General features: G+C 33.1%; 2 protein-coding genes across 4 annotated transcripts; one reads left to right on the forward strand and one right to left on the reverse strand.

The window, feature by feature from the left end:
• The first annotated feature begins 282 nt into the window (after window positions 1-282).
• LOC106758836 (probable inactive receptor kinase At5g58300) lies at window positions 283-4,010 on the forward strand. 2 transcript variants are annotated; one of them, XM_014641830.2, is made up of 3 exons: window positions 283-1,013; window positions 1,401-2,739; window positions 3,099-4,010. In XM_014641830.2, the coding sequence occupies exons 2-3, from the start codon at window positions 1,485-1,487 to the stop codon at window positions 3,665-3,667; spliced, it is 1,824 nt and encodes a 607-aa protein (XP_014497316.1). In that variant the 5' UTR covers window positions 283-1,013; window positions 1,401-1,484; the 3' UTR covers window positions 3,668-4,010. The 2 variants fall into 2 exon arrangements, with proteins under 2 accessions (XP_014497316.1, XP_022635541.1); XM_022779820.1 differs by lacking the exon at window positions 283-1,013 and having other exon boundaries at window positions 1,063-2,739.
• A 179-nt stretch (window positions 4,011-4,189) lies between these two features.
• LOC106759484 (putative WEB family protein At1g65010, chloroplastic) lies at window positions 4,190-11,209 on the reverse strand. 2 transcript variants are annotated; one of them, XM_014642670.2, is made up of 18 exons: window positions 11,026-11,207; window positions 10,233-10,689; window positions 9,489-9,551; window positions 9,345-9,407; window positions 9,200-9,262; window positions 9,045-9,107; window positions 8,898-8,948; window positions 8,505-8,567; window positions 8,336-8,398; window positions 8,219-8,260; window positions 8,011-8,073; window positions 7,710-7,772; window positions 7,561-7,623; window positions 7,354-7,416; window positions 7,091-7,150; window positions 5,492-5,632; window positions 5,037-5,135; window positions 4,190-4,955 (listed from the first exon to the last, which is right to left on the reverse strand). In XM_014642670.2, the coding sequence occupies exons 2-18, from the start codon at window positions 10,647-10,649 to the stop codon at window positions 4,494-4,496; spliced, it is 1,902 nt and encodes a 633-aa protein (XP_014498156.1). In that variant the 5' UTR covers window positions 10,650-10,689; window positions 11,026-11,207; the 3' UTR covers window positions 4,190-4,493. The 2 variants fall into 2 exon arrangements, with proteins under 2 accessions (XP_014498156.1, XP_022635540.1); XM_022779819.1 differs by lacking the exon at window positions 8,898-8,948 and having other exon boundaries at window positions 11,026-11,209.
• Between the last annotated feature and the right edge of the window lie 12,227 nt (window positions 11,210-23,436).

Raw genomic sequence — 23,436 nt, forward strand, 5'->3', positions numbered from 1 at the left:
AATGGGAAACGGAAGGAAATCCATTCCTTTTCATCGAGATCTACAAGGTAAAATAGTGTCACAAGTTGCATTCAATAGTTCAAATATTAATTTATTTTCTGTAAAAAGAGTCTCTGATCTTATTCATTCCTCATAATACCTTCCAAATAAATAGTTGAACAGTATAAAATTTCACTCTTAAGTCTTTTTTTTTTACATGCATGGTTTATTGAGTTTCTGCAGCAGAAATAACAGCGAATAAGACTTTTTTAGATACCATGGTTATCCTGTGTTCATAGTTGGAAAAAGGATTGGAGTAGTGATTAGACACATTGTATTTGTACATTACAGAAATAATTTATTTAGCAAGAAATATGGTGTTTGACTGATACGAAAACTTGTCCAACTTATAATATCAAGACGAAAAACAAGAGGAGAATCATTACGAGTAGTATTTCACAAAGTTACATGCACAAAAACTAGAATTTTTAATTCATAACTTCAATAGTACGGTGAATCATATTTAGATTAAATTATTGTATTGGTCCCCGAGTAATTAAATTGGTTTATGGTGTGTGTATATATACTATATTATTACCATATGTATTACCACTATACTTTGCAGGTTTGGCTTGATGAGGAAGAAGGCTTGAAGTTGAAGCTGAGACTTGAACGTTGCCATATCATAAAGAGGAAAACCAAAAGCAAAATCTATACACAGTACTGTAGCATTGTATGATAGTTATAGTATGCTGCTATAATGCTTTGAATATGCTTCTCTTTCTCGCTGTATCTCTGGTTTTGTGTGTGTGTGTGTGTGGATTCTGGCGTGTTCCTGAAGCTATGCCGTTAAAGCTTGTCTTTGCTTCCTCTTGGCCGTTAGTAGCACTAATTACCAAGACCACATTGCTTTAACAAAGACTTTTTCTTTCTCAAAACCACATTTATACATTTTTCAGCATTTAGTACTCTGCTCAACACTCCCTACTGTGGATTCCTCTTCAAGCCTGCTTTCCCTTTCTCCTGGTTTCAAGGTTTTCATCTCCCAATTGCTTTCATTTTTCTCTTTATTTTACTTTTTAGTGAGTTCATGTTCTTTAAGCTTCGCATTGCTGCTGTTTGTGTGCTCAAAGTGAGTACAATGTTTATCAAGCAAAGCGAAAGGGCACGATAATTCTAAGGGTAAACAACTGGTTTGATTTTGTGGTGAATCCAAGGAGAATATTCTTTTAATGAATAAAGTGCTTTTGAAATTGATTTTAGCCAATTTTGTGGAATTCTGTTATTATATGTAATGATGTTCTTGTCTTCAAAAAATGAGAAAAAATTTAGTACAGCTTAACTAAGAACTCAAAAAACTAACTGTTTTGTTGCATTGCATGCTTGGTTATATGTTACAGTTCTGACATCTGAATTGCTAGGGAAACAAGTGGACTACTGAAACCAGGCAACCAGTTCCATTCCAGCCTCTCATCTCAGGCACCTTGATTCAACAAGTAAATTTGATGATGCTACAGTCCTACCTTTCAACAATTCCAATTTTCCTACTCCTGCTTGTGTTTCTTCAAACCAAAGCTGATCTACACTCAGAAAAGCAAGCTCTTCTTGATTTTGCTGCTGCACTTCATCATGGTCCAAGAGTCAATTGGAACTCTAGTACCTCAATCTGCACTTCATGGGTGGGAGTTACATGTAGTCATGATGGGTCCCATGTACTTTCTGTGAGGCTTCCAGGTGTGGGACTGCGCGGTACTGTCCCACCAAACACACTTGGTAAGCTTAATGGCCTCATTAGTCTCAGTCTTAGGTCCAACAGCTTGAGGGGGAACCTTCCAACTGACCTACTTTCCCTTCCTTCTCTGCGCTTTGTATATCTCCAACACAACAACTTCTCAGGTCATATTCCTGATTCACTGCCACCCCGGCTTATCTTTCTTGATCTGTCCTATAACTCTTTCACAGGTCAAATTCCAGACTCAATCCAAAACTTGACACATCTAATAGGACTCAACCTCCAAAACAACTCTCTCTCAGGATCCATTCCTGATGTTAACCTTCCTACCCTTAAGATTTTGGATTTAAGCTTCAACTACTTGAATGGTTCTATTCCTTCATGTTTCCGTAAGTTTCCTGGCTCCTCATTTAGAGGGAATATGATGTTATGTGGAGCACCTTTGAAACATTGTTCTTCATTTTCCACTTCTACCACATTGTCCCCACCAACAGTCTCTCAAAGACCAAGTGATTCATCAAACAGGAAAATGAACAAGGGGGCAAAAATAGCAATTATTTTTGGGGTTGTCACTTTGCTGTTTGTTCCAGGTCTTATGGTAGTGTTTTGCTGTTTCAAGAAAAAAGTTGGTGAACAAAATGTTGCACCTGCAGAGAAAGGTCAGAAGCTTAAGGAGGACTTTGGTAGTGGTGTGCAAGAACCTGAGAGAAACAAGCTTGTATTCTTTGAAGGTTGTTCTTATAATTTTGATCTGGAAGACTTGTTAAGAGCTTCAGCTGAAGTGCTTGGGAAGGGAAGTTGCGGAACGACATATAAAGCCATCTTGGAGGATGGAACAACAGTGGTTGTGAAGAGGTTAAAAGAGGTGGCAATGGGGAAAAAAGAATTTGAACAGCAAATGGAGATTGTTCAAAGACTTGATCATCACCCAAATGTGATTCCCCTCCGTGCTTATTACTATTCCAAAGATGAAAAACTAATGGTTTACGACTACTCCACAGCCGGAAGTTTTTCCAAGTTACTGCATGGTAACTACTCTTACTTTGAACCTTTCCCTGATTACAAAAGGTTCTAGGTTGATATTTCTCATAACTTTCATTTCTGATTGTACATGCCAGAACAAGATATACCACCATATGGTATCAAAATTACTATCTACGCAGTCATGTTTTATGCTTTACATATAGTTTTAATTTCATGTCAGGTTTGTAAGATCTTAGTATCATAACATGCCTAAATATCACTGTCCACATTATACAAAGTGCTTATCTTATGTCGTTGTATTGGAGGTGCTTGAAGATAATTTTTATGTAGATATGAAAATGGTTAAATGCATTGCCATTGTTGTGGCCTTTTTCATAATATGACTTATGAAACATGGTGACAGGAACCAGGGAAACTGGACGAGCTCCACTAGATTGGGATTCAAGATTGAAGATTGTGGTTGGAGCTGCAAGGGGTGTTTGTCATATTCACTTGGCCAATGGAAGGAAACTTGTCCATGGCAATATAAAATCATCTAATGTGATTCTCACAATAGATCTCCAGGGCTGTATATCAGATTTTGGCCTAACTCCTCTGACAAATTTCTGTGCCTCCTCTAGAAGTCCAGGCTATGGAGCACCTGAAGTTATTGAAACAAGAAAGTCCACCCAAAAATCTGATGTGTACAGCTTTGGTGTTCTCCTTCTTGAGATGCTGACTGGCAAGACACCAGTTCAGTATTCAGGGCATGATGAAGAGGTTGATCTTCCAAAGTGGGTCCAATCTGTTGTTAGAGAGGAATGGACTGCTGAAGTGTTTGATCTTGAGTTAATGAGGTATCCAAACATTGAAGATGAACTTGTGCAGATGCTGCAACTGGCAATGGCATGTGTAGCAGTGATGCCTGACTCAAGACCCTCAATGGTGGAAGTTGTTAGAACAATAGAAGAAATTAGAGCTTGCATTTATTAAAACCAGCCATGAGTGTGGGAGGACAGGTTCAAAAGATCCTAAGATTTCACTCTATACAACTAAATGGATGGCGGCTACTCAGCAGAGGAAGATACATGAATATTTTCCAGATGCCATGACAGCAAACTGCAAGATCAATATACATCCATTGCCAACAAGCATAGTCAAGATTCGTTTGAGGCCTTAGCATCAAAAGAAAAATACTTGTATTTTTAAGCATCTTGCCACCTTTTTATCTTTTCATGATTGCTTTTTCTTGATGTTTAAAACCACACTGAAATAATAGGTCAAAATTCGGTCAATACAAAATCATATCGATTCATTTAGCTTCTCGTGCCTTGCAAGTTTTCCCAATGTGATGTACTCAATAAGTAAATATGTATAAATTTCTTGAGGGAAAAAAGAAACAGAATCGTATCATGCTAGTAATCCAGGAGAATAGTTAGTAACTCGTGAAGTCAGTTTAGAAATGGGCTATTTTGCAATTTACACAAAAATAATCATCACAAGGCTCGGGCCAAATGAAAGAATTTATCACGAACAATGGAAGCTAGTCACCAACTACTGCATTCATATTCGTGATGCCATCTTTTAAAGGTATCATTTCCAACTGTGAAAGTAGTATGAAGTAAGAACACATTTTAAAATTAAACGATATACTTTTCCCCGGTAAAATACTTCCTAGTGTCCAAAGAATTGACGTACAAACATTAAAATGGCCCAATTTAGGCCAACCTATATTGGTATTCTGCCTAATGTAAGTAAAGGTTATTGTATGTTGAAAGACATGCCAAGACGGGGGTCATCAAGAATCCAGTATAAGAAGTCAATGAGCGGTGTTTGAAGATGTTTGCTCAACCAAGTCAGCCCCACTGACGTACTTAGCAACAAATGATATCAAGCGAAATGGAGCTCCAATAAGGGGAGCATCTGTGATTGGCACATCATTTTCCACATTAGTGTCATCATGGAAATCTGAATCTTGTACTTCGTTATCATCCAACGGAATTTGCACAATTTCTCCGGTATCATCAGATACCAAAGACGAGTTCGACATTACCCTGACAACACGCTTGGCATCAATTGATTTACCATTATCCTTCACTGATGTATCTTCTTCAGATGAGTTAAACTCTGGAGCTGATACAGATGCAATCTCAGCAGACTCGGGTAAAGGAACGTTAAGACCAACAGGTTTAGTGAATTCATTGATCCCACCAGGCTCCGTAACTCCAGAATGTTCAACTTTTGCACTTCGTTGTTCCAGCTCAACACATAACTCGGTGACCTGAGGATAAAAATGGACTAAGCATGCATCTCATTATCAATCTGTGATAACCAAAAAAAGTCACAGAACCTGGCATATTACCTTCTCAACAAGTTCCGCATTTTCTGACATCAATTTCTCGACCAACGTAAAGGTGGCATCAATTTGAGACTTCAAGTCCTCATTTTCCGAAGCAAGATTCTACCCACCATAAAGTGAAAATTATAATAGGCAACATAATAAGGCAAGCACTGGCACTGAAGAACTGAAGAATCTTCTTTCTTACTACTACTTCACACATCTGACAGGCTCATTTATGGATATTAAGATATGACAATTTAAAACGCAATATCAACAGCCATGGACTGCTATAATGCGGCATCCAGCACTAAAGATTTTAGTATCATCAAATATAACACATTATAAGATCATTGTCCAGCGCCAAATAACTATCAATGATCCTTTCTTTCTTTCAAAAGTAAAAATCAACAAAACTAATTTTCCTAAGAATGAATATGTATTGTGGATTTTAACCATGTAGGGTAACGAAGGAAAACCTGTTGAGATGTGTCCCGTGAATGGGAAGAAGCATTGTTGTTCTCAAGATTCTGGACTATTGACTGAAAACTTGACACTTTTTCCCTCAATTGCTGGTTTTCTAGCAAAAGATTACTCCTAGACTCCTCCAACTCTGCCACCTGCAAAACTTTGATTTTAATTTCGACATCAGAATTAACAGAGGTTTGTTATGAAATTGACATAACCAGATAACATGTGAGTGTTAGGATCCAATTGCAAGGTATGAAACTTGAGTGCCACATTAGAAATACGGGATTTTAGTGTGGTGTTTGTAAGGCCTTGGGTTCTCCAAGTATAATAGTTAGCTTTTGTAGTGTAGTTCTCTCAAGGTTCTATCAATTGGTATCAAAACTTTCAGCCTGTCCATCAGGTAAAAACGGGGTGCATAGCTGGTGAGACCAGCCATGCTTTCCCACAACATGGGTAACCAGGGTCAGATGTTAGAATCTATTTGCAACATATGGGACTCCAGTCCCACACCGGAAGTATGTCAGAATTCTAGTCAAGGGGTTTATAGGCCCTTGGACTCTAACTACAATGTCAAGCTTTTCAGGTGTGGTTCTCCTGAAGTTCTTATCAATGAGAAGAGGGTCATTTATCAAATCAATGTTAAAACTAATGAGTAAAAGGGAAGAATACTTAAATTAATGAAACAACGTGTGTATCAGAAGGAAATCTCAAACATTGCCAAAAGAAGATAAGCCTAATTGGAGGCATCTTAAAAGAATTAGATAATGGATCTGTATTCAGTCCAAAAAAGCCAGAAACATGTAGAAAGAAAAGTCAGAAAACAGCCTAAAATTAGATGGTCAGCATGTCTAAGCAAGAAAAGTTCAGGAAATAATTATACGGGTAATTTTATCCACACAGACTTGTTCTTTAACAAATAAAACTACTCTAACCAGTTTTTTGTACAAGCTTCAATAGCATTCACCATAAACCATTAAGAGGATACAAAGTTGCAAAATAACATTACATGGCATGGTTGAAAAAAATTGCCATATATTATTGCAACAGCCAGATTGAAAAGACAGAACTTTCAGATAACAGGTCACTCTTCAGTGGCATTCACTATTAACCAGCAACAGGATACAAACTTGCAAGATAACATTATTTCGCATGGTACATCAAAAAAATTGTCTTATATTACTGCAATTTGCAATAGCTAGGTTGACGTGACACGGAACTTCCAAAAGAAAGGTCACTCTTAATAGCCTTAAAGATGTCAGGATGCACTTGACTGATGAGTGATACAAATATTGCTGTTCAAGTAAACATTAAAGAGCTTGATAAAGTTTCTTTTCTTAATTTCACATATACGGTTAAACACTTCGATAGATTGTAACGGTGTTTTCATGAATCATAAGGGTCACTTTAAATGATTGCAAAGTGCTATAGATTATTCCAAAACTGAACTCAACAAGATAATGTTTATTCCAAAACACGAATTACAAGTTCATAGCTCCTAAAAGATTATGACAAGGAAATTACAGATAATGATATAAAAAAAATAATAATCTATAAAACTTTCCTAGGTTTTTGGGAAAAATATACCTCTATAAACATGAGTTACATACCTGTGCTTGTAGCATGGCAATGTTTCCATTCAAGTTTGAAGTAGTTTCTTCAGTTGAGTTCTGTAAATAAAAGACATAATATTCCTCTGATATTTCTTTTAATTTAGTTTTTAAAGAACTTTTATATTATTACGTGCTATTTTTGTTTATTTTTGGTGTCAAAAATAGAAACCAACAATAGTTAATATAATATGTGAAATTTAAGGTCACTAATTAAGGGAAAATAACTTATAAAAGAACAGAGTCATTAGACAAGTTATTACCGCCTTCTCAGCAAAAGAACTGAACTCATTCTCCAGAAGATATATCTTTTGCTCCAGACTCTCCTGTGGAACAATGCATATTGGATTTAAATACCAATAAAAGATATCAAATTATAGCACCGCACGAGAGAAGAGAGGTGAAAGGGAATTAGCAAATGCTAAAAACCAGGAATGTCATAATAACAAATTCAGTGAAGCAAATCTTACTCCTTTCAAGCTCAAAACTGCCTTTTCATTCAGCAACTGATTAATTTTTTCTTCCAAAGTAGCCTGCATATGATGTACTTTTAAATATTAAATATATTGGTAAATCATTTGTTCCTATATCTTTTAAAAGGGAAAAACGTATTAGGTACCCCTTTTTGAAGTAAGGAATTATTTTCACTCTGCAACTGTGCTACTCTTATTTCCTGTCCAACCTGTAAATAATCAAGTTAAATATAAGCATACAGATAGTACCTACGATTCATTCATACATTCATCCAAATTGTTCAACTAAAATTCAGTTATGTATTTTACTATTATTAAAACTAAAACGGTTGCCCAGTCCAAAGACAATGCTAATAGGTAATCCACAATATGAGATAGTTAAGTTTGTCAATTAAGCAAGCAACATAGCAAATGCAAAAAATCATGAAATAATAGACAAGTTATTACCTCTTTCTCTCTAGAAGAACTCAAATCATTCTCTAGAAGATTTATTTTTTGCTCTAAACTCCCCTGTCGAATGATGTACATTGGACTTAGAATGTCAGCCCAACTTTCATTAACAAAAATCACTAAATATACAAAATCAGGAATGGTTAAATATGTAGTTAAGAAAAGATGATGAAGAAATTCTTATACATTTCAGGTTCAAAACTACCTTTTCATGCAGCAACTGTTTAGTTTTTTCCACCAATCCAACCTACATATGACATGCGTTAAATTTATCAAAATCAATGATCCTTAATCTTTTAAAAGGGAAAAAATAATCACTCACCTCTTTTTGAACTAAGGAATTATTCTCAATTTGCAATTGTTCAATTCTCGATTCCAGACTAGTCTGCAGATAATTCAATAAAATATAACAGTCAATAATTAAAAGTAAATAAAATAACAAGGTTCAATAACAAAAAAAAATCATCCACACATTCATCAAACTACATTACTTGTTTTTGTGTCTGCAGTTCATTGTCAGTCCGGAGATTGTTGATGATCTCTTCCAAGGTAGCCTGTTAAAGATAGGCAAAACAAATGGTAAAGATGAAAAATCTACAGTAAAAGATGTTATTGGGAACAGGTTAATTTTTAATCATTCTTCTCGAATGCCAGTCGAGAAAGAAAATATATAGTTGCAATAAAAGCAGTTAACAGATGTCCCTCGTATAATTGATAAAAAGGTGCAGTATATATATTATCATTTTCTTCTTTGAATTTTCTAATTGTCTCCTTTGCTGTGATCTGTAGAAAGATAAGTTATATGCATTCGTACTAAACAATATTTGTGATCTAAGTGATTAAATAAGTAATATGAATCTGAGATGAAGTTTATAGTAAAATACCGCATTCTGAATTTGCAATTCATTTTCTTCTGTCAATTTTCTTATTGTCTCCTGTAGTAGAGCCAGTTTTAAGATTTACTATACGTGTAATGAGAAATATAAGATCTCAAACAAATCAAGATATTTCCAAAAAAAAAAAAATATTACCTCTTTCTGAACATGCATATCATTCTTTTCTTCCAATTTTCTGATAGTCTCTTCTGATGCAATCTGTGGAAAGATAGCCCATGTTAGTAAAAAGAAAATTGAATGATAAAAACATCAGGAAAAATGTCATTCAGATAAAATTCAAGATATATTACCTTATTCCGCATATGCATGTCATTTTGTTCTGTTAGTTTTCTGATTGCCTCTTCCATTATAGACTGACAAATGATGGGATATATACATAAACATAATGAGACACAATTGCTAAAACAAAAAACAGGTTCTCGGATAAAATATTACCTCCTTTTGAATGTGCATATCTTTTTCTGCCTTTAATTTCCTGATTGTCTCTTTTGATAAGGTCTGTGGGGTAATAAACCATATATATTATAAAAAAATTAACATAATAAATCAAATAACAAACACTTCTCAGAGAAATATTACCTCATTCTTAATTAACATATCATTTTCTTCCTTTAATTTCCTGATTGTCTCCTCTGATATGGTCTGTGGAGTGATAGGATTTGCAAGTTATAAAAACATTGAAATACTTGCATTAAAACAAAGTGCAGAAGTTACTAGAAAAAAATGAAAGTGTATGGAACGGCACATAAATTAGCTAAAAGCTAATTTGACTAACTTCATAGTTTTTTAGACCAAAATATGTTTGTCATTTTTCTTACCAAAATAGATATCTCAATAGCTAAAATTTTTTTTAACAATGACATGTCATGTAACTCTAGATGTTATAAGCTCCTAGCCTTTTTTTGCGTGTACAATTACAGCAACAAGGTTTGAACCAACGTCCTCATGCAAACTACACCACCACTAAGGTCATAGCTTAGCTTTCATCACTTTTATCCTCAGTGTTTTATTATAATTCCTCTTTTAGTCCTGTTTATCCTTGGCAAGTGGTAATTTCACTTAGTTTAGCAAACCACTGGTTTCCATAACGCTCAACTCAAACAAATTTGATAGTATGTCAGAAAAGGACAATAAGAAGCCTATACCATTTTTTGGTGAAACTATTCAGAAACAATGAGAAATTAAAACTACATTATCAGTTCCAATGAAAAAACGTAACTAAAAATATTATCGAGGAGAAATATTCAAAATATAGCACTTCAGACGTTAGCATAAACCTTGGAACAAAAGTGAAAAATCTACATTGGTTGAAGACAAACTTACACATTCTTTACCGTTTGGAAGATGACCATTCAAACCCATACTAATACTCTGCCCATCTCCATACTCCAATGTAGGAATATTCTCATCCTTTCCACTCTTCACTAGATTCTGATCAGTAATGGGGGCTTCGACAACCCCATTCCGAACTTCATTCAAACTTTGCTCATTGGTGACTCCCGAAAGACGAGCAGGCTCATCCTTACCATTATTTACTATATTCTCATTCCCAATTGATATCTCTCCAACCCCATTCGAGTTTTTCTCATTTGCAGTCTCTGAAAGAATAGAATGCTCATCCTTTCCATTACTCTCCAGATTCTGATCCCTATTGGCAATTTCTCTTACCCCATTCTCCGCATTCTTACTTTGCTTGTTCCTCTTCTTCTTGTTCTTCTTCTTCCTTTTGTCATCCTCCATCCACCCAGCTCCAATTCTCTATTCCAACTTCTAAACGGCACTGCTCACACACAAAAAGAAAAAAAGAACTTTCAGGTTGACAATTCAAACCTATCACTACAGAACACCAACCCAATGTATAGTCAACTCACACCCCAAAACGCAATCCAATGCCAACTTCAGGATCCAAGACCCAGATTCACATCAAATCACAATTCCCATAATGCGACTCGGAGCACACACACATACACGCATGAATCTTACAATTATCAGTTACAAACGCTACGCCTCTTGGAATCTTAAATCTTGAATCAAATAAAAAAAAAAAGGCACAAATTTGACAATAAAATTAAAAGAAATTGACAGCAAAATTGAAAGCCTTGATAAAAATACTCACAAGTGGAATCCGGAAAAGGCAATGAATGCAATGAAAAAGTGATGTTAGCGTTATACGTGAAATTAAGGTTGTGCGAAATGAATCTGGGAATGCAAAGTAAAGGGGGTTGCGTTCTGTGAGTAAGAAAGAAGGGTAGGGAGGGCGTGCATTGTTCTGCTATGTCGTGCCATATCCTGTGCTCGTCTTTAGCATTGATTTGATTTGATGCCACTTTTCGTACCAAAAATCCAACGGCTTCTACCCCCTCTTTGTCATATTCTTTGTGGATTTGACTCCACTAGATTTATATTCCTATTTAACGTTTTATTTATGTTCAAACTCAGTTTTGTTTTCCACTTCTTGGAGAAAACCAATATAATTATTGTGAAGCTGAACGTGTTAAATTATATTTTTCCTTTCAAAAGTAACAAAATTATATTTTTTTATGCTCAATGTATGAGTGAGATTTGTGTCTTATTTTTATCGTGGATATATTTATAACTATTATTATACATCTAAATATTTATTAATAACTTTTCTTAAAATGCTAAAAAGTAAAAAAATAAATATTAAGAATTAAATTTTGAAATATATAAAAAAACTCTTTGAAATCTTAAATAACAACAACAAAAATTATAATTACATAAATTATAAGATATAATATTAAGAAAATTTTTAAAATATTTTAATAATTTAAAATAACGAGAAATATAAAAATGAAGATTAAAATGTAATGTATTATACTTTACTTTATACCCAATCTACAAAGTTGAATGTTTTCTGTCAATAGAGATACTATGTTTTTTAATAGTCTTTCTCGAAAAACATGTATTAAAGAGTACTTGATTTAAAAATAAAATAAGATTAAAAGATACTAATGTTTCATTCAAAGTTGTTTGAAATTTCAAAAAACAAAAATTTAAATTAATTAAGAGGATATATACTTCTCTAACTCTTTTATTATATAGTTTTCATTATTGCATGTTGATCTAGCTTCTTCTACTCGGTTACACGTAAAAATGGGTTGATGTAATCTAGTTTATACAAGTAGATAGATAGGTTAAATTGAATTACTTTTCTTACTCCTTTTTTTGCACAGTTTTTATTGTAAGTTCAGTTAACTTCTTCTAATTTGATTACAGATTAAAATCACTTGATGTAATCTAGTTTGTATTCAACGACTAAAAATAGGTTGGATGAAATTCAATGGTTTAATTTTAGGTTGAAAGTATTAATTCCGCCTAACTTTATTTAATTAGGGGTTGGATTAAGTTTCTATAAATATTACAAAATGGACTATAAATAATTATAAAGGTTATATTGAGCCAAACTATAGAAGTTGGACATTTTCTTCATACATTTTTCTATGTCATGGTTTTGTGGTTTATTTTGGAGAATCCAATTATATTATTTAAAAAAAGTTAACTTAAATAAAATTATAGCTAGATATAGCTCCTCCTATCAAAAAAATTGGAGAAGTGTCCTTTCTTTTGATTGATCTATTTTCTTTTTTTAAACAATTATGCAATAAAATTTTGAAGATAGATGAACTTGTCCAATTATAAGATAGAGTTATCCTCACATTTTGTCACATGGAGATGTTATTCCCTCCCTTTTTTTCACAATAATGGTTCATTTGATAGTGGATAGTAGAATATGTCAAGCTTGAGGGACCTATCCAATATCGATGGATGTATCTTGTTGAGAGGTACTTGGGAAAATCGAAGTCTTGTGTGTGTAATAAGAGTTAAAGGCTCAAAGTTGAAGGGTAGATGATTGAAGAGTGTTTAACTTTTTATTCTAGATACTTAGATGGAATTGAGAATATGTCATGTTAATGATGAACCAAACATTGGACCTTCTAGTGTAAACACATCGTTTCGACCAGTCAGAAAACCAGTTTAAGGTTTCACTTATTTTACTATCTACAAAGGAAAAGTTAAAAACACATTGTCATATCCTAACGAACAACACCATAGTTGACCCCTTTATTTAGTAAGTATTATCACTTGATCATTTCTGTTAATTAGTCTTTTATTGGATAGTAACTATGTATAATTTTGACACTTCGTGTAGGGAGTTTAGATACATTATATGAAGACAATTAAGAAATCAAACACGACCATCATCTTTGATAGACAAAAAAGTTCATAGGGAATTTGCATTTTGGTTTTCACGTTGTGTACATATATTTATACCATTAAAATTTGATTTCATTTTATGTTATAATTGACAATTGGCATGAAGATGTTCTTTTTTTTTTCCTTTTAGATAAGAGATGACTCACTCAAGTGATTTAAAATTCTTAACTATAGGTCTGATTGATTATGCAAAGCGATATAGTGCCTACAATGTTAATGAATTCAAGTTTAGGATATTGAAGTGTGACTTATGGCTTAAAACACAAAATAGTAGAGTGTTTGGTAAATTTGGGACAAGGAGTTATGCAAGTAGTAGTGATAATCAGATGCAATTTGGAGGTGTGCCTTATTATGGTCGATTAATGGACATAATTGAAACAAACTACCATGGTTGTTTCTCAATTGTCTTATTCAAATGTGCGTGGGCTAATACAACTACTTTTAGGGGGATTGTGACTGATGAGTTGNGATTTACAAGTGTATGTTTTGGACGCTTGATTCATACCAGTGATGATGATGATGATGAACCATATATTCAAGCATCATAAGCACAAATGGTATATTATGTAGATAATGAATTTGATATAAAAAATGTTGCATCCTTGTACATATAAAGCATAGAGACTTTGTACAACATGGGTGAAGATGATGCTGATAATTTTCATGAATGCGAACCATTTCAACAATAAAACTTAAAAATATTATTTTCAGATGATGAAAGAAATATACCATTAACAAGATTTTAATTTTAATCGTTACTTGATATGACATTTTCAATGAGAATTTGTAGCCTTAATTACATATTTTCTTATTATATTTATTTACTTATTGATTATATCTTATATAGGTTGTTTAAGTTTTGTTTATGTAATTGTTTGTAGCGCACTTAAAGATGAAGAAAATGATAATTAACAACAACGGTTCACAAATGAATTCACCCCAAAGTGCCCCTTATACATGTGGTCATATAATGAATCATCCACCAGCATTTGAAAGTGAAGCTCCTCAAGTTCAATCATCTATCTCTATCTCAAAGAAATAAGTATCCTTTACTGCAGATTTCATTAAAGTTTTTTCATGTTGTTTTAATTTTATCACATTAGTTTATTTGTAGGAACATTTAAACTAAAGCTACATTCGACGAGTCAATCCTATCTACTCTTACATCTCTCTAGCCCTCAAATGAAGTTATTTTTCATTCGTTTTTTCAGCCTCCAAATGAAGTTATTCTTCATTGACCAGTTAAAGTTCGAGCAACTTCACATGTACAAGTTAATATATTTTTTGGGATATTGGTTGTTATAGTTGTTTTAGGTCCATGATGATATTTTGGGTTTAAATGAGATTATTTTTTTGGTGGAACATTACATAATTATAGTGGTTATAGTAACTTTAATCCATCTAATACTGGTAGGTGTTGTTACACAATAATAGGCGTGGTGTAGTGATGCTTTTGGGCTTGTAAGTCTTTTTGTTTGCTATGACTAGTATTGCGCAATAGTTATGCAGTGATGAACTAGTTGGTTAAATTATCAATGAACCTAGTTTTTGGGAAAATCGAGTTGTTAGGTGTGCATTTGTGATGTTAAGGGTATGCTTCATGTTTTTGAATTGGAATGTGTATGTCTGTAGTTTAGGGATTGGGTCTAATTATTGTAACCGTACTATTATGTATGCTAAGACTACTTAGGTACCTTAAGTTGGGGCAAATGTATTAAATTCATGGACTGTAATGCGGTAAAGTGTGTACTGGTTGTTAAGTAACAAGTCATGATGTTGAAACTTTTATTTTGGTTGTTTAAGGTTTTTTTTTTATGTTATAAGAGGTGAAGCCAAGCTTGTTGGTCAAGCTTTTTACTGTCCTAAAGTTGTTATTTTGTTATAATCTTTTTACCATCTTATCAATATTGTGGTGCAAAATTTATATGTTTCAGCAGTTTTCTCTATATTCCTTTATCATATCTCAGTCAATATATATATTCAGCCCCTAAATGAAGTTGTTCTTCATTCACCAGTAGAAGTTGGAACAATTTTACATGTACATTCTTAACATGAAAAGGATGAAAATGAGAACATTCAATTATGAGTGCAACAACAAAGGTCATCAACATACAAGAGATCATGGTTGTATATATATATAAATGCTTGTATAAGATCTTACTTATATTAATATTCACTCCTAAAGCTTGCGTATATAAATGCATACCATACATGATAATGAGTTGTTTGACACAATGCTCTTTGACATAATTTTGATTACTGATGGGTGTCGCCGCCCAATCAAATTTGATTGCAATTGAGAATATGCAGTATAGCTAGGGAATGACCCCTAGGTCGTCTCACAAGGACCAACTACGGTTCGAGACTTAGGTCTAACACGAAAAAGGGGGGTTTTGAAATGTTGTTTGTGGATGCGGAAAAATTAAAATGAAATTAAAACAGTAAAAACGAAAATTCACGCTGGAACTAGGCAGCTCTGACCTTTGCTCAATGTTTTAACCATAACTTTTCCTACAAAACTCTAAATGAGATGAGGTTTTTTTTCCTGGAAAGTAGACTCAATTATCTTTCATTTGATATATAAAACGTAGCATTTGGAGCTCTGGTCTGGTTGCAGTTATTTTTTTTAAAATCGAGTCCAGAGAGTGAAAATGCTAAACCAAATACTAGACTAAACAAATATCTAAACACAGTTAAATTAAATTAAATGCAAAACTAAATTAAAGAAATTAAAAACAATTAATCCTACAATGCAAACTAATTTAAAGCTAAGAAAAATAAGCAACATATTTTTTTTTATCTATCATTCACGTGACATCATGTGCATTAACTAAAGAAATCAAAAATTGAAATGGTGTAAAATCCTTCTTGGTCGTGAGATGCACTCCAACGTCCATTTTCCCTTCAAGTTGAAATCAAAAGCACCGTGTGCTCCTCCATTAATCAACATACCAGCCCCTTCTTTCTACCCATTGAACACGTGAATCTCCAACCAAGNAAGGAATGATATTTCTTCTCTAAAAAAACTACCACTGTACAAGCACATNTATTCCCATTGAAAAGTAAAAACATCACTTCAATCATACCCTTCCCATAAATATTAAGTTGTTGCACCTTTCTAAATGAAAGTTGGATGTTAAATAAAATTCATTCCACACGTAACCAATCTGCACAAGCCAAAATAACAGCAATCCCGTCGTGCACACCGAATGGAGAAATGAATNACCTTTTTACTTTTCTAAATAAAATAAAATAAAGTGTGTTCCAACATTTTTTTTATCCAAGACCGTGTGCTCTAGTCAAATCAGCAAGTGCAATATGGAAATAAAGATGAATTGCCAAAAGAAAGGAATTAAATGTGTGCTTCCAAATGCTGAAATCAAATACCGTGAGTTGCTGGACATTCAAACGTGACACCACCAGCTTCCTTCTCTCAACCAAGATAAAATCAACACCTTTTTTATATTAAAACAAAGAGCACNGTAAGCAAATAAAGAATTGGACAAATGATTCTTCATTCATCCATAATCAAAACCTTGAGACATGGTTCCCAACCCAAAAGAAAACGTTGCAGCTACTTGCAAAGTCTGCCGAGAAGGAAATTNCAGCCAAAAGGGACGGCTGATGGGTTTAGATCCCTAGGACCATGTGTCCTAAAATGAAGTGGGGTCCACCCTAAAAGTAAACCCTAGGTGGTGCCATGTGTCCTATAAAATTGGGCCCAACAACATTTTTCCAAAATTGGCCCAAGATGCAAAGAGTTTGTCTAAAAAAAATTCAAGCAATTAAATTACAATACAACTAAAATTTAAAATGTCTAATTGAGAGTCTTGAATTTATTTGGTGTCCTCCAAATTTCCCAAATTGTGTTTCCAAANTTTTCCCTGAAAATAATAATGCAAATAATTAGCTCAGAAAATTCAAATTAATTAAAATTAGAATTTCCGGTCAAATTAAGCATAATTAGGAAAAACGGGAAAATACCGGACAATTAAGCGCAATTCCCTGATTAATTCTAGCACAATAAACTAAGTGAAATCAATAAAATATCGACTCATCAAAATAGACCACACTTAGTCTTTTGCACTCCTGGGCAAAACCAAGACGAAAACTAGGGAACAGTCAACGAACATCAGGGAATTGACACAGACTCAGCAGACAGAATTACAGTCCTCAAGAAATCTGGACATGGAAAAGTAGTAGACAGTATCCACACAGAATCAGAGAAAACAGATACTCATGAAGTCATCCAAGCAGTTCAAGGCATGGCAAAATGATCAATCAGTTCAAGAGGTGAAGCAAAAGCAACAGAACCTCACAGATGCACACTATCAGTGTTTCTCTCAAGTGTTTGAGGTAAATCAATGTCACTCAATGCACTCAAGAAAACAAACACAAATAGACTTGGCAAACCTCTAATATCAACACTCAAGACATATATGCATGTTCAAATCAAAAGATCTTTTATGAATGCAATGGGGTCAAGGAAAAGGGAGGATATAATATGGATGAGAAACTACAAACCAAAAGGAATAGAGGAGCAATGGGGAACAAGTGAAACACACAGTCAAATCACACCCAAAACCCTCTAATTCAATCCTCTTCTTGACTCCATTAGTCACAAACTTAGCATTTTACCAATATTAACTTATCTGATTGCTTTTATGATTAACTTGTTGGCTTGCAATTTTCTTCGTTTTCAAATAATTTTTTCCAATTCAAGTGTCTTCATTGACATTACAAGTCAATAAAATGAAGGCAATGATGACATTTATATTGCAAAATTATCAAGGTCAATTGCCTTCATAGTTTTCCATTTTTCAACAATAATTCTTAAATTTAGGAAATAATATTTTTTTTAGTATATTACTAGTTAAATATTATTTTATATCATATGTATCAAGAAAGCATACCAAATGAAGAAAATAATCATTAAGAACAAAATTAATGATTATTGTTGAACATTTTTTTTAATTATTATTATTGAACAATGTTATTTTTTATGTTGAACAATTAATTGTATCGAACAACGTTCACACTTTATTTTATATAATAATATTTAATTTTAGTTTCAAATTATTTGATTGTGTGTTTTATTATTAAATCACTTTTATGACAATTATAATTAATTTCAATAATACAAAAAAAAATGATTTTCGATTTTTGTGGTTTTGTAGGAAACAACCTCATTTGCGGCGATTTTGTGGAAACCTCAACAAGTATCGGCGGTTATGAAAACCCCAGTAAGTAGTAGCGATTTTGGAAATGTATTTATAGGGGTTAAAATCATCTGTAATATGAAAATTAACCCTTAGTAAAATTTGACATTTTTGTAGTGAGTAGATATATGTTGATCTACGACATAACTTATTACTCGCGACTAAACTTCATCACGTCAGATTAATATCCTTTATTCCCATGTGTAGGAAGTACTCATATATCCCTACCTATTACACGTTAAATATTCACATTACTATTTATATATATGTAATCAAATAACAACTTATTCAAATAATATATACTATTTATCTATAATTGTGTCGCATAATCACATAACCGTTTCTTTTGGGCAAAGCAAGCAATCCCTAACTGGTCCCACGTATGAGTAAGTGTCGCAACATCTCATGAGTGACCACCACACATATGTAGATTGTGGAACTGTTACAAGTAGGATACATTAATTGATGAGACACTTTTATCTACAAATATGGTGTATCCCATTAAATGTAATATGTAAACCCCTGTTGTAGACTCCTATCTCTAATGGACACAACTATCTTCATAAACCTTTTGGAGCCAACTCAATCTAACATTGCAAGTATGATAATGTCTTATCTCTACAGTCAAACAACCAACATCTACCCCAAGCAACTCCATTAGTAAGCTTAAGGCATTAAGAATAAAGTTGCCCCACGATGGAAATATACAACAATGCCAATACATCATCCAAAATGTGTTTGTATCTTGTTACCACCTCTCCACAAATGTTGAAATCATGCATTTATCCATAACTTCATAACTAATGTTTCTTGATGGCAACAATCTAGAATCAACAACTATAACTTGAATTTGTGGACGAGGTGCCCCTAGCTTATTTAGCTTACAACCATGAGAGGCTACCTTCAATTGTCCCTAATCTTTTAACAAAATATTTCTTCATTGTAACAATTGATTAATAGTAAAAAAAACATATATAGCTTAAATACAAGGGTTTTATTATTCACCTCACCCTCCCAAAGTTTGACTGTAATGTGATTTGTAAAGCTCAATGACAAGGAACAATCAATAGGTCCACCTGAGAATCCATGTTGCACATCAACTACACCTGCACTTCCATCAATCACATTAGTCTTAATTACATTAGTTTGAACTTCTTCACAATCCCTTCTATGAACAAATGTCATAGGCCTTTGTCTATTATTTCCTTGAGATGAACCTTCACTTGTCTTCGCCATCTGCATATTAGACAACACATTTATCAACAACATCAAATAAATGCTTACTTAATGTTATCAAATATGAACTAAAGTTAGCTTCAAAAGAAAAAATAAATCTAAACATAAATACATCATTAATGTATAACTCATAATGTATTTTTGGATTGACTTAATGCTTATTTTGGTTCCTATATTTGTTAGCTTTGTTTAAAATGGTCCTTACTTTTTTTCGAAGTTCAAAGTGGTCCCTTCTTTTGTAAAAATTGTTCAATTTGTTTATTTTTCCTGACAATGTTTAAATTGCTAACGGTGTAATGTCCACCTTAGCCAATATTCAAGGAGCAGCCCATTTTTAAAATATGTTTCGAATCAAGATTGAATTTGGGTTCTATTATTTGGGGTTCCTATTCTTGATTCTTCTCTACAGGTTTTGATCATGTGATTTGGGGCTATAGTTTTGATTTGGGATTCTGGAATTTTTTTCGTTTGGAGGGTGATGATTGTGATTTGTGGTTTTCTAGTGGTTGTTTGGTTTAAGGCTTTTGGTGATGGTTTGGGTGCGAGCAACGTCGTGGTGGCTGACGATGTGGACTTTTTGGGTTGGTTCAGCCTGTGGGTCTGGTTGCATTGCAGGCCCATAAACGAGACATATGTGTTTAGCAAAAAAAGATGAGAATTGATTAACAATAAAACAAAATAAAATAAAAAGAAAAATATAAAAAGTGAAATAAAAACTTTTAACATTTCCACATCAGGCCACATATTTTAAAAATGGACAACTCGTTGAATATTGGCTAAGGTGGACATTACACCATTAGCGATTTAAACGTTGTTGATAAAAAGGATTAAATTGAACAATTTTTACAAAAAGAAGGGACCATTTTGAACACCGAAAAAACGTGAGGACCATTTTAAATAAAACTAACAAATATAGGAACCAAATAGGTATTAAGCCTTTCAGATTTGTTTTACATTACGAAATCCGTAATGCAACTCATAAATTATTAAATCATATACAAGTAATTTTATTGATCGACAAATATATTCATATATTTTCATCTATTAAAAAGGGTTTGGAGAAATAATGTTAAGACATAATGTTTCTCTAAAAGGTGTTCACTCCCACTCTCCTATTACAATATTTCTTTTAGAAAGATGTATACTAAAATTATATATAAAAGGTTTGAAAATTGAAAAAAAAAATTATTACTATTGGTGTCTATTTAAGAGCTTTTTTCATGTGATACTCATTTTCAAATAATTTAAAAAAGGTTTAAACTCTTGGTTGGTCTTCACTTTTGTATGGTAATCTCAGTTGAGTCCTCATTTTTGCAATTGTCTCAATTGGGTCATATTTTTTGTAAAAATGAGCCAAATTTACCCTAANCGTTAAGTGTTCTCAAACGACGTTAAATTTAGCTCATGTGTTTATGCTGATGTACATTATTTGATTAGGTGGAATTTTTATTTAAAATAAAGTATTATGACATGGCATATTAGGGTTTTTCATTCTATAGGGGGGAAAAGGTTGTGTCGTTACACGTAGGGGAGGTGCAGAGGAGATTGATTTCATGGCAGAAAGGTTCCCTTACTCTGCAAGTTCGGGATTCTTGTTATTGCCATAGAGGAGGATCGTAGAGATTTGCGAATCGCAACGACCATGGAGGCATTGCACGAAGAAGACAAACTGATAAAATTGATTTGGGGTTCCTGCTATTTCTGGTTTTTCTTTTCTGTACTGCCCAGATCTGAAAAACCAGGATTGAATGAACTAATGGAGTTTAAAGGTGGTAAAAAGAAGTCAGTAGTAGTAGTAAATAATTGTTCTACACTCGGATACAACATGAAAAGAGAGTATAGATTAAATATTCAAAGCCCAAGACCTCCGATAACAATGGGGATGAAAATTCCGAAGGACCATTTAACCAGACCATTGTCGAAAAGGCTTTCCAGACCATTCTCTCTGAGATCTACCGCATAATCAGTAAGAAATCACTCTCCACTCCTCACACTACATCTTCCACGGTTAAAGAAGGCAAGACCATGACAGTTCGTGATTCCCAATCCACCACTACAACCACCCCTTGTTGTACTTCCTCCTACATACGTGGGTTCAAATACAAATTCCGGCCGGTGGCGGAATTCGACGGAGCCACTACCCTAGGCCGGAATCCCAATCCGCAATTGACAGTGAAGGGTGATGAAAATGATGAAGGGTGATGAAGACGATGGAAGAATTACAATCCCTTAACATTTCGAATTAAATTTTGTGCTATGTCATAAACTGTTTACCTAAAAAAAATTCCCAAGTAATATAATATTGCTAGTCAGCATTTTAAGTCTGCACCACGTCAGCTAAATTTAACATCGTTTGAAAACACTTAACGGTTAGGGTAAAATTGGCTCATTTTTACAAAAAAATATGACCCAATTGAGATAGTTACAAAAATGAGGACCCAACTAAGATTACCATACAAAAGTGAGGACCAACCGAGGGTTTAAAACTTTGAAAAAATAAAAATAATATAAAAGTTATCAAAATAAAAAATCAAACAGCTTTCAAAACTACACGATCTTTGATTTTTCACTATGAATGAGAATAGGTAGGAGTGAAGTAAACATTTATTGAGCAAAAAATAAATAAAAAAACTATTTTTGTTTCTTTTTATCCCTCTTTTTGGTAAAATAAACATGTTTTTAAAAACCACATCTATTTTGCATATTTAGTTAAGTGTACCATCCAAGGACATATGATATATGATATTATTACCTTTCTTATGTGTAACTGATTTTTAGGCTCAAAATTTGGTTTCGTGTTTTGTTTTCCTGACTTTTTCATATTTTTCCAAAATAAAATATAACGAATACTCCAAATATCTTTTTAAATGATTTATTTTTTTGTTCGTCGTTCCATTATAATTCTAGTTGTAACCAATGTAATTACATTTCACCAAATAGGTAATTGTAAAAGATGGAGAAGAAATACATTTAGCACTAGCGTAGTGTTAGAATAACATCCAATAAATTCAAGTTTGTTTTGATTAAGTGTTTAAGAAAAATGTAAAAGAATATAAATCATTAAATCACATGCAAGTAATTTTGTTTGTTCAAAAGTATATTATATTCATATATTTTCATCTAATAAACAAAAATCTTGGAAAAACAATGTTAATACACATTGTTCAACATTCTCTAAGAAATGTTTACTAGTGCAATATATTTTTAAAAATGTAAATAAAAAAGTATATATAAAAAGTTTGGAAATTGAAAAAAAAAATTTCAATTTTACTGCTTATGTCTATTTTGGAGCTCGTGTCACACTATACTCATTTTTAAAAAAATTAAAGAGATAAAAAAATATAAAAGTTATCAAAAAAAAAAAGTCATCTTAGATTTTTAGGGTTTCTCTCTCCTATTTATTCATGAATTTTTCTATTATCCCTTCTGACTTCTCATCTATCATTGATCGTTTGAGTTGTCTGTTAGAATTTCAAGTGTGAGTCTAGGTAGTGTTAGAATTTCAAGTGTAAGTCTAAGTAGTAGAACACTATATAAGTTTGAAGATCCATTAACCCATTGTCTTGAGGTTTTAGGTAAAGAGTGATGTCAATTCCTTATGTGGTTTAACTCAAGTCTAATTGATTTTGTATATTTCGAGTGAACATCCTCATCGATAAAGTCAACATCGTCTATATATATTTTTTCTCCCATGACAAAGATGACTTTTGTTAGTTTATTTATAATTATGATGACAACATTGATATCTTTATCCACTAGATGTCAATCATGCATTCCTTTATGACAATTTGCATGAAAATATCTATATGAAGTAATCTATCATATTTATTGCTATT

This window comes from Vigna radiata, chromosome 4 (assembly GCF_000741045.1).
Source record: "Vigna radiata var. radiata cultivar VC1973A chromosome 4, Vradiata_ver6, whole genome shotgun sequence".
Classification (NCBI taxonomy): Eukaryota; Viridiplantae; Streptophyta; class Magnoliopsida; order Fabales; family Fabaceae; genus Vigna; species Vigna radiata.